At 45.0% G+C, this 15,264-nt stretch overlaps 1 protein-coding gene across 1 annotated transcript in view; it reads left to right on the forward strand.

The window, feature by feature from the left end:
- The first annotated feature begins 2,593 nt into the window (after positions 1–2,593).
- FGF12 (fibroblast growth factor 12) overlaps positions 2,594–15,264 on the forward strand; it is a 238,928-nt gene continuing 226,257 nt past the window's right edge. The window contains exon 1 of the mRNA XM_075098956.1: positions 2,594–2,750. Coding sequence (XP_074955057.1) covers positions 2,738–2,750 — 13 coding nt within the window. The 5' untranslated portion in view covers positions 2,594–2,737. The remainder of the gene's footprint in view (positions 2,751–15,264) is intronic.

Here is a 15,264-nt window from a genome sequence, read left to right on the forward strand (position 1 = left end):
AATGCTGGGTTTGGGTGTTTTGCTTGGGCTCTGTTCCTACCTGCAGTTACCTCAAAGGAAGAAATGCTTCAGAGCTCAAAAGCAAAACAAAAATTAACAGAAATGTTTCTTTTGCCTTACTCCCCCAGGCTGAGCCCTCTGAACTCCTAATTCATGTTCTTCTCCATTGAGAGGACCTCTGCAATTAAAACAAACCCTAGAAGAAAGCAACCTACCCTTGTTAATGGGGAGCATGTTACGGCCGTCCCTTTCAGGACATTGGAAAAATAGATCTCCTGTGTTTGAAACTTGGTGTTCCTATATTCCCCTGGCAATGGGGCTCAGCCTGATGCCTGCAGCTAGGAACTGTGCCCCAGCTTTTCCTGTGAAGCCGAATTATCGATGGCTGTTGGCTTTCTAAGGAGTGTACAACTTTGAAAGGAGTCTCTTTGTTCCTTGGTCCAGTGCCTGATAGTAGAAATGGTGCCTCAAATTATGTTCTTGGTAACTAGCCTGGCTCTACCTGAAAAGTAGGGTGTTTCCATACCCTTGAGTCTTCCAGTTGAAAGTTGTTCTTAAACTTGGATGCCAGGCACCTTACTGTCCTCTGAGAGCTTTCCTGGTTTTAATCTGTGGGAGTTGATAACTTGATCCAAGAGTTTTAGAAGAACTGGCTGAGGAGTTACCAAGTGCTCTGGTGTATATTCTGATTGTGTTTTGGAACATTGATAAGGACTAACAGGCCTTAAAAGAGCTGTTGTTTCATTGCTTTTCAGAAAATGAACACAAGTTGACCCCAGAAGTGTAGTCTGGACAGTCTGGCATTGATGGTGGGTAAAGATACTTACATGGGGAAATAGGAGCCCACCATTTCATGAATGAAGCAGAAGAAACAGTAGAAATTTAATTTGATCTTCTAGTCAAATCATAAACTCTAAGCCTGTTTTGTCAGTTCTTCAATAGTGCATTTTGACTCAAAATTTACCTATAATACCTGAATATTGAGTCCTGAAATAAAACTAATGTTATTCTTCATGATAACGTAGGACTTGGTAAATGGGTTAGGAGCCAGTTAATATGTGAATTTTACATGGTGGGTCTTCATCCAGCTGCACTGTTTATAGTTGATTTTTCAGGAGCATGTTCTTGCACACATATGCCATCTCTAACTCATGTGCCCTGCCACCTTGTGGGGTGGTGGCTGAGGCTGGAGCAGGTGTCGTTCCAAACTGCTTGAAGCGGGTGCTAAGGTGGTATCATGTGCACAATGTTCACTTCCACATTCAGGGTTGTGTTTTGGGATGGGGAAGCTGTAGGCAGTGCCTGCAGGATGGGTTTCAGTAGCTGGAATGAGGAGCATGAGAGCCTATGTGACCACTGACTAGTTGGCTGGAGGTGAGAAGGTGAACATAAACACAGGATGTATAAAGAAACAGTAGGAGAGAAAAATTACTGTTGTTCTATTTAGAAATTTAATGAAGTGCTGGAGCCATCTATCCTCTACACATGCAGCTCCCAGCACAATGGATGCCTTGAGCTGCTTTTTCAGTGACACAAATCAAAAATAAGCACAGGACTGGGTTTTACCATCCCCATTGTATGAAAGTTGAAAAACCTGGAGAAACTTAAGAGCTACAGGAGTAATTCCAGTGTGGAGAAACTTCCTTACAGGGGCAAACTTAAGGAGCTCAATGCATGTTCTCTGAAGAAGTTACTTGATCTTACTATGAATGTTTTATCAACTTCTCATTAGCAGGGGACTGCTTATTTTATTAAGCCGTCAAAGGGAGAACAAAATCCAGTGGCTGGATGCAAAAGCAGAAAAGCCCAAGCTAGCCATGGGGTGGATGTTTTATGAATCAGCATAATTAATCTTTAAACAACATACCCAGAGAAGGCCTGAACCTGAGACTGGGCATCTGCTGAGAGATCCTCTCCATGTCGGCAGGTGTCGTGGACTCAGTCTGGCTTATGTGATACAGGGAGGCTAGGGCGAGTGGAGGGAGCGATCCCTCTGACCTGCCCAATTTGAGTGCTGCGGGCTGGGGGCTTGCCTCAGCCCATGTGCAGTGCACGCACCACCTGCAGAAATCAGCCGGTGGGTATGCAGCAGCCGGGGTGCGTCCTGCGCTGTGCTGCACAGATGCTGTCTCCGCGTACCAGGGAGATGATTTATGCGCCCAGCTCGGGAAGGAGGACTGGCTCCCGCAATAAACACGCGGGTGTTGGTCCCCGCGTTGCGTAACTCAGCGCCTCGGCCTGCGGGGCGCAGCCGCCGGGGGGGCGGGTGTGTGCAGCCCGGCTCCCCGCGCCCCGCGGAGCCCGCAGCCGGGGGCCCGGCGGTGCCGCGGTGCGGGCCGCGGAGGCGGGGCGCGGGCGGGGCGCGCATGCGGGCGGCGCCAGGCAGCGCGGCCGGCCGCGGAGCCACTCGCCCCCGCAGCACCGCGCCGCCAGGGACAGCTCCGCCGGCCCCAGGTAACGCGCTTCCCCCGCGCCCGCGCTCCGCTCCGCCTCACCCCACCCCCCCCCCCCACCCCGCGGCGGGGGCGTGGGCGTGGGGGGCTCGGCGGCTCACGCCGTCCCCCCCGGTGGTTGCTTGCTTGCTTGCAGCTCCGAGGCTGTGACGGTGCCGTCCCCACCGCGGAGCAGGCAGCGGCGGCCGAGCTCTGCCCGCCGGGCTCTCGGCGCTTTCGGCTGAGGAGGGAGCGCGTCTCCCGGCAACTTCCCGGCAACTTCCCGGCGCTCGCAAGGCTCCGCGATGGAAGGCAAAGGTGGGTCGGGGGGCGGCGGCGGGAGGACCGCAGTGGCCGGCCGGGAGCGCGGCCCGGGGCCGGGAGCGCGGCCCGGGGCCGGGAGCAGCCGTGCCCTGCCGCGCCGAGCCGGGCCGAGCCGTGCCGCTGTGGTGGGGACATTGCAGCACCGGGGGGAGCCGGCTCGGCTCGGCGCGGCGCGGCTCGGGGGGGCGCTCCCCTTCCCGCTCCGGCGGGTGGGAGTCAGTCAGTTGCGTAGCGGAGTGTGGAGAAGGGTGGGTTTGGTGTGGGTTTTTTCTCCAATTTATTTATTTTCCTTTAGGGTGAGCCAGATGTTAGTTGGTGATTTGTTTTCTTAATGCTAAGGATTTGCATAATAAATACGAGGTCTGTCCCATGGTTTTTTTAGTCAGTCAGCGATGGGGAGCTTTTTAAGAGATGAAAAGCATTTTGTAATTACAATGTTTTTTTTTAAAAAAATCTCTTTTTTTCTGAAATAAGAATAGGGCTATAGAGCTCTGCCCTCATTACGTTGCATATTTAATACATCAGAACATCCTGATAAATTGAGAGAAATGCAACGAGTATCGTGCTATTGAACTATCCACCCTAGAAGGAGGAAATCATTAAATATTGCCTGCCTAGCTTGTGTGTTTGCATACAGAGACATATATCTCATCCAAATATATCCCTTCATGCTGGGCATATATATTTTGTTTCCATACATGGCTATGTAGTCCTGCATGTTTATTTACCTGCCTGCCTCTACAATCGCATCAGACATCACACATTCAACTGGTACATGAACTCAGAATCTGTACATGCTAATTGCCAATGAAATATTGATGGTAAGTCAGTCCATGCAGAGGAAAGGTTAGTTGCCATTCCCACCTAACCGTGGCTGCCAGCTTTCCTGAATAACACAAATCTGGTATCTGTTTAATTGATAGAGATCAAGGCAGTGGGAGAATATGGACCTATATTAATTCAAGGAAAATGATGGTAGACTTGTATAACACAATACTACGTACCTTTCAGGGAGCCAAGCAAGCTATATTTAAGCCTCAGGTTTATTTTTGTAACAATCTTGTCAATCAGGGCTATAGTTCTCCTGTGTGGGAATACCTGATTATATGCTGATTAAGGAAGGAAGCTATTTCAATCATATGGAGGCAGTATGTTCCATGAAGTACAGTTTCTTGTGGGCAGTGATCAATAGAATTACCAGGGCTTAAGGACAGGTAAGTACCTTTTTATAAAAAAGTGTATCTGCAGAAGCTTGACTTAGATTAAAAGCTCACAGCAGTCGTGTTAGCCTTGATACGTCTCTTTTTTTTTTTTTTTGCTATCCACAGTGTTTTCACAGTTAACCTGAGATGGGACGCCTTTACCTCTTTGAATGTCCTACTGGTACCTGTCTCGATGCGAAACAAATAGGCTGTGACTTTAGTGTAACACGTTATGTGCTTTGTCATGCACTACACAAGCAGGCAGAAGGCTCTCCATGGAACTTCCGATGAAGCTCATGTAGCTGGAGGAGTTTTGTGGGGGCAGAAAAGTAACATCTGCAATAAAATAAAAGAAAAAGGAGCCAGCTAGCTGGTGGTGAAAGCAGCACCTGGGAGAGGGTCACCTGATTCCTATCTTGTTCAAACAGGCAGCGGCTGCTACGATGCAGTCACTGTCTGAGTTGGCAATGAGCATCTGAGCAAGGCAGCCTTTCAGGCCACTGGTACTTGTGCTTTTTAGTTGCAAGATGGGCTCCACAGCAGTCCATGTTGGCAGGCTCTTGGCTTTGTTGGCAGGCTTCTTGGCTTTGGAAGGGTTATCAGGGGATGAGGCAACCCCAAGAATCACTATGTTATCTTTGGCAAAAAATTCTCAGCAGTTTGCTCTGACTAGAGATTTTCCTTGGTGGGGTAGAAGTGGGGAACAAATAATGTCTGGGTTTCATCTATCTATAGAGAAAAAACAGCTGTTTAGAGCAAACCAGCAGAAAGCAAGGTACTAGGATGGGACAGGTCCAAGGTAGAGATGACCTTAAAGGGAATACATAAGCAACTTTGGCATCTCAGTGGGAAAAGGAGAAGAGAGATGGAGTCTGCTCACGGCAGGGATCTAGTTGTGTTGGCACTGAAGGAATTCTTGAAACTCGCTTAATGTTGGAGTAGCATGAGAAGGCCTGTGGTGCACAGATCTAACAGACTAATTCTGTGTACATGTACAGCGAGGCACAGTGCAGGATGTCTCTCCAAAGGGAAGGTACGAGCCAGCCCAAACCCTTCATTTTCAGCTTTTGTGACTAATCCTAGATGGACTTGCAGCTGCATTGCCTTACTAGGGACTTGTTTATGTTTCATTTTCATTACTAACCAAGCCTCTGCATTGCAAGTCCTATGTTGAGAGATTGCTGCTTGTATATGGTGTTTCTCTGAAGTCATCCCTTGGTTTTTAAATGCTTCTTCCTGCAGCCCTTCTCCCACCCCACCAGTCTTCCTTGGTGCAAATCTTAGAACATTTCAAACTCAGCATTATGCAGATACTGGGGAAGAGTGTGTGCTATATTAAGAACATGAAGTCTGTTAAAGAAAACCTACCCTTCTGGTCCCTGGATTCATCTGTCCTAGTGACCGCTGTGGATGTTTCTGCCTAGGATTTGCCATCCCAAGACAACTTGGTTGGCTGACTGTGATTGGTGCTGGTGCTCTGCAAAGCCTGCAGTCCTCTGAAAAAAAGACTAAAATCTCATCTCTGGCGCTGCTCAGAGCAGCCGTAACTGATTGCACTGGTTGGACTCATTCGTGAGAATGAGGGGAGAAGGACATATCCTATTTTTCATGGAGTGGGGTGCAGTGCTAAGGACTTTACTGTTGTTAGGACTGTTGCAGTAAGAGTGCAAGAAGGAGGTTCCTGGTGTGGGCTGAGGAGGAGGAGGTGGCGGTGGTGGTGCAGTCTGTGCCTCCTTCCAGCAGCCAAACCTGGCTAGATATGAACATCTCTATCTCCTCCCAACTCCTAAAAGATACATAATTGTTGCACTCCATGGATCTGCAAGGTTGCCAACACATCTCGCTGGTCTAAAAGTAACATTTGGCCCTGCCTAACTTTCAGCACCTTCAGCTTACTCTGTTCTGCACGTTCACTGTCTTCAAATCTTTTCCAGCGGTGAGAAACTCAAACATTGTAGCTGTTACCAAAGTTCATTAGACAATCGGGGAAGGGAGGGTATTGTGGGTGAGGACTCTGTTTTGCACCTGCTACCTGATCCCTGTTCTCCGAATCTCGCCACTACAGCAGTTCCTGTAGGCTGCAGCAGTAAGCGATACCACTCCAGGCATCCCAGGAGTTGGGCTTTGCCAAAGCTAACAATAGTTAATATGGAGGTTAAAGAATACTTGGTCATTTGCCAAATTCTTCAGTCACAGTCAGAAAGATGCTTAGCAGGGAAAGGAATGTCACAGAGTGATGTTCAGACTCAGAGGCTGGGAAAGAAATCAGCCAAGCAAGAGTCAAGCTGCACTGTGTGGAATGTATCTCTGGGCTTCTGGATGGGAGTGGAGAGGGACTGCAGGCTAGCCTTGCTGCAGGGAGGGCTCCCTTCCTCCAAAGTTGCTATACCCTTTTCTGCAGCTCTGAAGACACAGGGAAATCCCTTTCTGGCAGTGAAAAACATGTTACTACTTTTACCTTAACTGAGGTGGGGGGTGGGGACTTGATGGGTCAATGTTGCATGGGGGGGCAGGGGCGTGCTGCCTGCTGGGCCCTTCTGTGAGGAGCCAGCCAGTTCTTGGTGCTCTCCGTTCTCCCTGAAGTCAGTGCCGGGCACTGGTGACCCTGGTGAGGTTTCACTGCTTGGGTGCGGGGCAGGCTGCTGACAGCACAGGATACGTGCTGTTGGCTGGGAAATACAGCAGGACTCGCTCCTGCCAGCTGGTCTACCGGAACAGCAAAACTAAAGCACATTATTGGCTACCCCACTGAGATAATGAGGTGCTCTTGTCAGTTCCCTGAGCCATGGTCCCTTCCTGTTGGATAGTTGTGTCGGGTTGGAGAGACATCCTCCTTGCAGTGGGTCTTCCCTCAGGAACACCATCCTCGTGCTCAGAGGGTGGGGTGGTAGGAGCTAGGAGGTGTGGCCTTATGACTCTTTTCTGCTGGAGAGTCCCAAAGTAGCAGGTCTTTGAGATGTCTGCAGAGGACACCTCTGCAGTGTGACTGTCCCAGGCAGATGCTGCCACAGTGGTGCTAACTGAGTCATGTCCAGTCACACATGGTGGGAGCAGGCTTTTTGTTTTTGCATGAAAGCCACAATGCTGTTTTTCATAGACTTGCAATGTTCAGGCTTTTAAGTGAGGTCCTATAAAAAAGTAGTAAGATCCAGTTTACCTTGGGCACAGAGATGCCCTTCCTGGGACTGGCAAACAGGTCTAAGGTCTTTGCATCCAGCTGTTTTGTGGATATGTGAATGGGCAGGGTGGTTAGATCCATCCCTCCCCACCAGAGCTGCTCTGAAGCCTCCTTGGCCAGACCCAGTGTCATGGGCCAGCTTTCTCTGTGCAGCTCTGTGTGCGTGTCTGTAAAGGACAGATTCTTCACCTTGAAGAACTTGTGATCAAAACCCAACAAGATCGGATGAATGCTAGGATTGCAGACAGGCTTTGTGGACAAGGTGAGAGAGGGTGGCAAGTGAGAACATGCAGTTCTGGAAATTGCTGTGCACTGTTCCCACCTTCATGGCTTTCTTCAATGATCAAAGAAGAGATCTTGGTGATCCCAGCTGTAGTTCATGTACTGAAGCTGCTTGGGATCCTCATATCAAAACCTACCTCATCATGTATCTTCCTGACACAGGTATTTGTTAGAGGTGAGTCTGCAGCACATATTACCTACTTACAAACATTTGTGTGTTGAAGTAATGCAGATTGCTTTGGTAAGACTGTGCCGCACAAGTCTTCTTGGTTACTTCTTTGTAATGGAAACCAAGTAGTGGCACAGCGTTATGAAACTGTTCCTTTCTTTGGGAACATTTGCATTTCTGTCAAGATGCTCAGATGCCCCTGTGCCTCAGACTTGATCTCCACTGAAAGATGTGGGAGGGGACTGTAAGGCACTAAGCTAGCATTGCATGGATGCTTTTCTTTAATGTGTTTCAGAAAGCAAGAGAAATGCCCATTCCTCTTACATTAGAAATCACATTAAACACAACACAAATATGTCTATGTTCTGGGAGGGCTCAAAGATGGCAAGAGCTCAGGTTGCTGGGTGGGACTAGCAAAATGAGCAAACCTTGGCTATGTGCTGCCGCCTAGAAGAGCAGACAATAGCCTGATACCTTTATTAACCATTGGTTGGGAGTTGCTGAAATACGGTGGGCAGGCATCTGCAACTTCTGCGTGAGAGGATGACCCAAGCCTGTCTGACACTGGAGGAATTGGACATGATACCCCAGAAATTATCTGTGCTCTAATGGGCCTCATAATGAGGAGGGAAAGCTGGCCACGCTTGTATTCCTTCATACCTGTAAACCCATCATATTATTAAAACAAAGGGGAAGGAGGACCCTAGTAATAGGCTTAAATGTTATAAAAATGGGAGAAGGACTTAGTCATCTGGCTATTATTAAAATACCTAAGAAGCAGACAAATTCCTCCACCCCACTTCCACAAGTTACGTGGGAGCTGTGGAAGTTGCATTTAGCCTGAATGAAATGCTGGAGTAATTTAAAATTATTTTTTTAAGGCATCAAGTTATTCTTATGTACCATTTATATGTATAGGGGCTGGAAGCGTAATCTGTGGATGCTTTGAGTAATGACCTGCATATAATAGTTTCATCCTTAGTTCATTTAGGGTCCAGAAATTAAAAAAAGGAACTTGATTTTTTTAAGCAGTTTTTTTCAAAAGGCTTAGCTTACCACAAGATTTTTCTTATCTGCTCTTATCTTTCCCTCTCTATCTACTCAACTATTCAAATCCTGTCTAAATTCCATTCATTTCTAATGTGCCATAAAAATTGATATGCAAAAGCTAGTTATTTAGGGAGAAACGCAGAAACTATTTTAGTCTGTGTCTTTTGACCTATAAAAGAGATAACATGATTAATTTTTACCTGCAAAGCTTGGTGTTTATTAGCATGGTAAAAGGCAATCTGACAATGAAATATATTACTGATGGGCATAATAATTAATGCTTTCACTCAAAGTATAAAGATTTTAATGATGCTGTTATGCTAAAATGGTTGAAGAAAGAGTTTACTGTTTTCCTGTCAGTGATACAAGGAAGTTTCCTTTCTTACAGCTCTTATATCTCTGCTTTTTCTGAGTGTTCTTTATACTCAGTAAGAATACAAATTGTCACACTAATTCATTGAGTTTCTTCTCCTGGGTCCCAGGTTTGGATGAACCATATGATTTTATATTTATGCAGGCTAAACATTGAAAGCTACAGCTTTTTTCTTCAGATTGAATTAAACTATTTACGGTGTCGTCATGTTTCAGTAGAGATCTTGTGGCTTGAGATGATGGCTGTTTGCTCAATAGAGTGCGGAGGGAGCAATACTGCGGTGTGCCTTGAACCACGCGGCCGAGGGAGGACTGTGTATGCATCAGGATGTGTACTTTCAGAAGTAAGGCGTTTTACTTGCTATTTTTAATAGCATGTGCAAAGCGAGAAATCAGGAAAGTATGGAATAGCATTTCTAATTTGGAAAACTGTTTTTCTTGAGCTGTGAATCTTCCTCTTCTGTTTCATCCCTCTGTTGGGAGCTGATTTAGACTAGGTTTAGCTGCCATCAGCCTTCAATAGGTGAGGTTAATTTACAGAATGCAGCTGCTTGGAGGATTTAGGAAGAAAAGCCAGAAGTGCTGAATGTTTTATTGGCATAATGAGGGAAAATTGCCTTGTGTCTCAGTCACTGAGAATGTATTATTTATGCAAAAACACTTCCCTTGAATTTAACGCTACCTCCAAAAGAGGCTGACAGGCTTCAGGAAGATTGAAGCATAACTGGTCACTAAATCTCTTGTGCTATGCTTATTCTAACTTAAAGCGCTATCACTGATTTTTATTTTTATTTTTCTCTCCAAGTCCAGTAGCCAAGGCTTAGTAGGATGGACGTGCTAAAGTGTTGTGATAGTCCCTATTCAAGCAAATGTTGGACTAGAGACCTCAAGGTCTCTCCCAGCTGACGTTGGTTTCTGACATACGTTACTGAGAAAATTGAAGTCTAAATCTGGTTCTGAATTCTGTATCTTGCCTCTTCTTCCTCCCATTCACATACTGGTCTGTACCCCCTTCTCATATCTGACTGTTCATCATTACTTGGGCATTGAAGAGCTGGATCCAGATGTCATGGTTGGAATTTGGTTGTGATTCACTGGGGGTGTGGGGAGGAACTTACAGGTGGCTGTGCAGTTTGAAAGACCAAACTTGTATGAAATTCAGCAGCAGGATAAAATTCTGCCTTGAAGGACAGCTCTTGGAGCTTCATCCTCTACTGATGTGCAGTCCTGAATGTGTATTTTTTGGGAGAGCTTTAGCTGAGTATAAAACTTGTCTGACCTTCAGTTAAGAATACCTTGCAGCAATGGCTCTAGAATGGTACGAAACAAACACAAACCAACAAAATATTCCAGATGTCCAGAATTATGCGATTTCATCAGGCAATATTTTGAGATTCAGCTTCATTTTCTGAAACTTTGTCTAGGAAAAGATGTACTGTATGAATTCATTTTTTGCTTGAGAATCCTTGCACATGCTGTGCCTGCTGCGATGCAAAAGTATCGATTTCACTGCCACTTTAGAATAACCCTGAATTCAGTCTTATAAATGCTAGTGGCTCCAACATACTGTAAGCAAGAGGGAAACTGCAGTAATGCCAACAAAATGAGGAAGAATGTAGAATCCAGCACCTTCTAGTATATGGAGGGAAAAAAACTTACTTGTACATAAAGGAAGACTTGGATTTCCTAATATGATAATAACAAGCCATTGCAGCATAACTGAGTTGACAGTCAAATGAGCTTTCTCAGCAAGACCTGCTTTCTGTAATATTTCCAGCACATTTGATCTCTTTGAAGGCTGAATCTGAGCTTTTGAGATATTTTCTATCCATAAATTCATGTTCTCTTTTAGTATTGACCAGTGCACCTGGTATTCTGAGATTGCCTGTTTACCAATGCCATACATTATCAAATGATTGCATTGACAAAGTCAGCTGTTAATTTTTAAACCTTTTATACCTATCAGTGTGTCCCACTGGAGAAATTACACACTGCAAACTGTTGCCATGTGAGAAGTGAGGGAGAAATCAGCAGAGAAGTTTAAAAATTACTGTCCTGAGTCTCCTCTTCCAGCCAAGATTTGAAATAAAGCCTGTGGAGCTACTCTGCATTTGCACTCCTGTAGAAACATGCATCATTTGGTCAGCTGGCAAAGGCCAGGTCTTTAATGCCTTATCTAACTGAAAACACAATGGAAATAATACTGATTATATGGTGTAAGTGCCCTTAGACCTTAATTATTAACTACTTAAGAAGTAGTAAAGGTTTGAAGAAGGCATTTTATATTGGTTCGAAGGAATGTTAAAATAACAAACAGTTGTGGCTTGTTTACCTTTGACTTTCTTCCTGCCACTTTGAAGGCAGTTTACTTTATTGGTACAAATAATATAGCTTGGAGGCTTTTGCGTTAGCAACTGCTATTAAAATTGCCATATAGTATCTTCAAAAGTCAGAATATCCCCCATGTTAAAAATTCCTATTAAGCACACTTATAAGAAGCGGTTCTGTGCTGAGACATGTCTCTGCCATTACTGCTGAACATAGTACCAGATATCTAGAATTACCTGTCAATTTTATTTGCATGATTCATCTCTTGGTAACGTGCATCTCAGGTTTTCCTAGCTAAATTGTATTTAGAGTGCATTCCCCTCCCAAAAAATCAACATCCAGGAATAGGAAGCCTTTGGTCTGTTGTGGTGGTTTTGTTTTTGTTTTTTTTTTTTTTTTTAAAAACCTAGGGTTGAATTTTCCAGCTCCTTTGATTAGAAGGTTCCCAGAAATAGTGAGGACAAGCCTGATGTACTGAAGCAATCCAAGCATGCAGCCGTGGGCAGTATACAGAGACAAAGAACAGAATGTGTTTAAAATCTTCATTATTTATAGTAAGAAAATGCTGCGTTTGATTAAGTTGTCCATTCTGTGGTACCACCCTAAAGTCAACAACAGCAGAACTGAGCGCAGAATTTAGCCTCGTGTTCTGCAGTCTGTGAAACTGAGAACAAGGTATTGGGGCTGATGCTGAGCTTTACATGCACAAGGATCTTCTAGTGCAAGCAATGCTCTGTGCTGTGCCAGTCAGTCAAACGGTAGGAATTTTTGGATGATGGCCTGTTATAGACATACTGCTGTACATATGAAAACACAGGCAGTTCCTTTTTTATTTAAAGGTTTTCAGGAACAGTGAGTCCAGAAGAGTCTCGCTGAATCTCAGCACCATTAAAGCTGGCATCATCACCACTGAAATGAGTTTACTGCTCTTGTCTTCCTGAAGTCATCTTTATTACTGAGAAGGTACACAGCAATTTGGTCATCCAAACCAAACAGAGCATGTCCTGAATGCAGCTTTCAATCTTATCTTGAAAGTGTCTGTGGTGGGCTGTGGGCTTGGATAATGTTAGGAAGGACCACGTAGGTGGACCTGTCCCTCCCCTGTACCTTTGTAACAAACCTGTAAGATGGACTTTGGCTTGAAGCCTGGCTGGGGCACCCAGGAGATATGTTTAGTGCTTTGTTCTTCTCCCTGGCTCCTCAGATGTGTGAAGGCTTCTGTCTTCTGCAGTTTCCCTGCCTGTGGGCAGTCCCTCTTCTTAGTGTCAGGAATTTCTGTTCAGCCTTAGGGCTAGTCAGTGGTCGAGCAAAGGATAATATATGACACAGGGTGTCCTCTGCTTGTCAGGAACACTGAAGTACACATCTGCCTCTTCTCCCTCCTGTTTGCAAAGGAGCTGCCTAAAAATTGGGTCTTCTGTTTTGCAGAAAATCCCATTTTCTGAAGCTTCTGTGCTGAATTGGATTGAACCCAGTATTTTTCTTACTGTTTTGGGCTGATCAAGGTCTTCCTGGACTCTGCACTTACTGATGGGTCCTGTCGTGGATCCATGAGAGTTTGTCAACACCTGTGGTATTATGAACAACACAATTGAGATTAGGGACTCATGTTTTACTGCTAGACAATTTTACTGTGTACTGTTTTTGTAAGGGGGTATCACAATAGCCACCTTTTACTGATCTCTGAGGGACTGTGGGTTTCGTGGGATGCTTTAAGGCCTTTCCAGGTCCTACGTGGACCATAAAGCTTTATTGTTGTTTTTAGTTCTTGTATTATTTCCCTAATCAACCTTATAGCTTTTCTGTCTGTTGGAGTATGGTGGTTAAGTTGATGGGAAAAATGGTTGTTTCCAGCTTTCCATTTTAACTTCTTTTGTAAAAGAGAAACAGTGCTGTTCGCCAGGAAAGGAGAGCCACGTAGCCGGAAAAGCCTGTATATTCTTCTCTTCAAAAAGACTGTATTTCAGTCAGGAACATGTTCCAGTTTGAAATTGTTTTGAAATTATTTCCTTGGGGGAAAAAATATAGAACAAACCATTTTAAACAGAACAAATAGTAATGCTTAATTTAAAACTTTAAAATTTATATTTTCCATGGAATACCCCAGGGCAGTTCAACAGAACTGGTCATGAAATTGCAAGTGTTACAGTTGACTATATCAAGTATTACTGTGGAGAAGATGCCAGCTGCAAATGTTCTGCCCATACTTTGCTGATGGTTACTGGCTCAGACGCCTTGCAAGGTCACATGAAATTGTTCAGTTTGATGAAGATGGCTTATCTGGCTTCACCTGGATGGATTATCTTGTAGCTTTACCAAAAAAGCATCACTCAAACCAGATTGTGTTGTCTTAGTTTGTGAACTACATGGTTTTCACCCCATGTCCCAGAATAGCCCCAGTTGGCACCAACAGCTATGAACTAAGTATACTTGTAGTGATGCTGCAGGGTACCAGAAATGGTGACCAAGGTGGCTATCAGCCAATGGCTGCTGAATACCCTGAGACTAATGAACTGAAGAGCTCATGTACCTCCTTGAGGGGAAAATGCAATCAGATTGTCTCTAGTTATGACCCCAGATGATGATAGAGCAATCCAGAAATAACAAAGCATGGTCAGTGAACTCCCTTGATATAAGACAAACCTGGATGGGTCTGCTATTGGATCCTTCTTGTTCACTGAAAGACCTATTCGACTGTTGGTTCTGTTCCTGGAGGGGCTAGTTACAACTGCAGGAGGCAAAAAATCAGCTCCTGCTCCTCTGGAAAAGAAACCCCTTGGCTCTCAGCTCAGCCCCTGCTGGCAAAAAAGTGTGGGGATGGAGAGCCAGAGTTTCACACAGCTGTGCCAAGTCCAAGACACCAGCTTGTAAATCACCTGGGTTCAGCCCCTTTTGTTGGTTGTCTACAGTGGGAGAACGGCTACAGAAACCTCTGGTTAATAGAGTTACTGTGCATGGGGACTCTATAGGTCAGTATGGCTCTGTACTTTTTGTTAAATGGGAGGTTGGCTGGTGCCTGGGCACTATGTGTTTACGTGCACACTCTGGGGATGAGACATGTTGTCATGGAGGAATTGTATTAGGAACCCAGTGTGGTTTTAGTGTCTTACCCTGCAGATCTGAGACCTTGCTTGAGTAGCACTTGCAATTCAGTGCTGGTTGGAGCCAGATCTTGATGTTCTGTTGTTGGCTAGAGAGCTTAAGGGGCTTTGGAAGGAGGTCTTACTGGTGATAAGGAAGTCCAGAACAGCAGGACTTCTAGGTTAAATGCTCCTACCTCTGAATTTTCATGTGTTGAAATGATTTTTAAACCCTCTCTGTGCTGCTGGTACTGGATGGTATGAAGATTGGTAAGGCAATGCAGCCCTGAAACCAGAGCACTAATGTCTCCTGTTAATCCAAAAAGTTTTGAGCCATTTTACCACTAAAACATCTGTTTACCTCTAGCCTAGTGGGGTGCTGTTAGCCTCCCTCTCTTCCTTTTCTGAAGTTCGTAGCTCATAAATTCATCTGAGAAGTTTCAGAGAGCATCTAACTGGAGAGATGCATCCCATGCTAGCTGCCATCCTACTTAGCAAAATTAAAGTTTACCAGTTATTTATTCTTTGGATGATGGATTCTAACAGTTTTTCAGCACCTCAGCAACAAATAGAGCATTAGTAACAGAAGGTAAGAGCATAGTGTCAGGCCTGGAAGCATGCATTAGTGCTGCAGCATCCTAAATGGTGATCAAAGATTGTAGAAGGATGAAAGCACATCTGATCTGTTTGGCAGGATGGGTAAGGACACTAGGAAACCTCTGTTCTGTTTTGTTTTGTTTTCTTTTTTTCCTCTTCCAGGTGATTGCTACTGTAGTATGTTGTCTTGTTCGGTGCTTTTTTTCCCTCTTAGCTGTTGTTAGACCTGTATGTTTAGGCAGTAGTCTGA

This window comes from Phalacrocorax aristotelis, chromosome 7, assembly GCF_949628215.1.
Source record: "Phalacrocorax aristotelis chromosome 7, bGulAri2.1, whole genome shotgun sequence".
Taxonomy (NCBI): Eukaryota; Metazoa; Chordata; class Aves; order Suliformes; family Phalacrocoracidae; genus Phalacrocorax; species Phalacrocorax aristotelis.